Source organism: Phytophthora parasitica (genome assembly GCF_000247585.1).
Source record: "Phytophthora parasitica INRA-310 unplaced genomic scaffold supercont2.76, whole genome shotgun sequence".
Classification (NCBI taxonomy): Eukaryota; Oomycota; class Peronosporomycetes; order Peronosporales; family Peronosporaceae; genus Phytophthora; species Phytophthora nicotianae.
In genome coordinates this window covers 126,695-129,350 of record NW_008649062.1, presented here as the reverse complement: position 1 = coordinate 129,350, position 2,656 = coordinate 126,695, and the positions used below count along the sequence as shown (strand labels likewise).

Genomic DNA, 2,656 nt, shown 5'->3' with positions numbered 1-2,656 from the left:
ATTTAGCTACTCTACTAAAAGACGACCCAGTGTTCAAGACTTCGGGGCGAAAGCCATTTCGGGGCGGTGTTGAATTACACCTGATGGTGCTGTAGAAATATTTGGGAGCGTACGGCAATGGTAACACATCGATAGAAATTGGAAAGTGTCTGGGTGTGGCACCTGGATCTGTTGCGAAGTATTTGAAGCGTAGTGTTGCTGCGGTATTGAAGCTGGAGGCTACGACAATTACTTGGCCGGACAAAAGGGAGGGACGAGCGATTTCACAACGGATCCAGGCAAAATATGGCTTCGTGAATTGCATTGGAATTTCGGATGGCACACTTATCCCTCTTCCTACAAATCGTCTCCACAACGGGGAGGATTATTACAGCAGGAAATCTTCATACTCTGTCAATGCGTTGGGGACCTGTGATGATGTTGCAAGAGTGCGAAACATCGCAGTGGGTTGGCCGGGATCGGTGCATGATAATCGCGTGTAATCCGGATCAGCATTTCCGTTGTAATGAGTACTTGCTCGGTGATTCTGCCATCCAGCCTTCTGATGTCATTGTTCCCGCGTTCAAGAAGCCGCCAAAAGCAGCGATGCATCCTGATCACCACTACTTCAACAACCAACTTGCGAAGGCTCGTATTAAAAGTGAGCATTGGGTTGCTGAAAATGCGTGTTCAGCTGAGCAAGAAGAAAAAGCACATGAGGCATCTTATACAATACGTTACGTACGCATGTATTATTCACAACTTACTTATTGCTGAGCCGATTCCACAAGAATGGAGGAGAGAACTGGATGCGTGCATAACTGGAGAACTGAAAGATGACGATGAACTATATGTGGCTGTCCCAGCTAATTCAGCAGGAGATGCAAGACGAAATCAACTTCTGGGATATTTACTAGAGATCCGAGCTAAGCGGTAAAAGTGCATCAATATCATCAATCGGTACACCTTCATCCAGAAGCTTTTTCCGTTCAAGGAGGAGGCTAACCTTGCGTTGCAGTCTCCAGTGCTGAGATTCATGAAGAAGCTTTGCGGTCTGAGCATTGGCCTCCGCGATCTTGGCTTCAGTAGCTCTAGTCTCGTTTTGTAGCTGTAATTGCCGAACTTCCATCTCTTTTTCCTGCAAGCTGACTTGCCGCTTACGCACTTCTAACTCCATTAACTGTATTTCGCGGTTCTGCGTCAGCTGAGCTCGTTTCAATGGCACTAAAGGAGAGTATTCATCGTCCCTGGTTCTGCGCCGTCGTTTCTTTGAGGGTATTTGCACTATTGATGTTGGCGTGGAAGATCGACCGCTTGCCTGTGACCCTGTAGTAGTCTTAGCATTTGATTCGCCCCCGGTTGAGCTGTTGTCTTCCTCTTCGGTTTCTTCCTTTCTTGCTGATGGATCAGTGTTGAGGAGTTGAGCTCGAGTACTATCACGGTTCAACATGATAGGGTGTAACTGGAAGTAGTGAACAACGTCTCGACAGAGCTAGCGACTAGTGCTTCTTGTTCATTGGTTCCATCTTGGTTTTCATCAGAGCGAGCTGTGGCGGCTGCATCGCTGCCCACGGACACAACCATGGCTAGCGTCTTCCCCACTGCGACGCTTCGAATAGGTACAAACTCGAAAAAAAAAAATCTTGCAGCTCGACGAGCATCAGTTTTGTTGCAGATCGCCAAAAAAATTATGGGCCGATCAGAGAGCTGGAAACAAAATGTGACCTGCTGCAAGAAAAAAAATAGTTGCTGCAGCAGAATTGATTACCACCAATATTTGAATTGAATGAATTGACTACCAGCAGGTTGTCTGTGTCGTCTTCTCGGAGTACTAATAGTTTTACAGCATGTCGCGAGAATATTACAGATTGACAGAGTTCGAAAACAGTAAATAAATAAAAATCAGTAAGAATACTGAAATAACAAAGCCGCACTTCGTACGGAACAGCTCTGGATTTTGTGCTTTGTAGTCGTCATGGACGTAAGGTACATGTAGGGCCCTTAAATAAATTAGATACACTCAACCTACTGACCAAAGTTTGTGCTTCGTAGAGAAAGCATACTTAACTTCTCTACTCCAACTTTACAGGAACATGTTGATTATTCAACCCAATAACTAGAGAGTTCTGGAAACGGAGGCGTTAACCCTAAGCTGCTAAAAATCAACCAATTTGTTATCTGTGAAAAATAAGTTAGTCTCGCCAAAGCGCTCCGATACTGAAAAAAAAACATTGCTTAAACTCTGATTGTTCGATTTAGAGTTTAATATGCAGAGTTGGAGGAGCATACTTTGGTCAAGCCAAGGTGGCTGGTAAACTGGCAAGAGCACCAATTTGTAGAATCATTATAAAAAGAATTCGCTTATAAACAGTTCACTCTTTAAATAATACCTAAAACTAGACTGCTTTCCTCTTTTCAACGCTACCTGGTACATGTGAATCGGATATATGGTATCAACATCGATTGTTTAGGACCGAGTCGAAGTAAAAAAAGAGGTACAGTTTTAATTGCAACACGTTGCATACGAGACAATCCAGTCCAATCACAGTCCCTTATTCATTATTAAACGACCTAAATGAAAGCGATAATAATCTGTTTTGATGCCCGATCTGACCAATCAGAAGCGAGTATATAGCCTTTATTTACCTTTTGTATTACTTCGACCTTGTCCTTAAGC

The 2,656-nt window shown here is 43.8% G+C and overlaps 1 protein-coding gene across 1 annotated transcript; it reads right to left on the bottom strand.

Annotated features, from left to right (window-relative positions):
* Window positions 1–892: 892 nt before the first annotated feature.
* Window positions 893–1,429, bottom strand: PPTG_17810 (hypothetical protein; the record flags this gene model as incomplete). Its single annotated transcript, XM_008915844.1, has 1 exon — window positions 893–1,429. One exon carries the CDS (start codon window positions 1,427–1,429, stop codon window positions 893–895), a length of 537 nt encoding a protein of 178 aa, XP_008914092.1.
* Window positions 1,430–2,656: the final 1,227 nt, after the last annotated feature.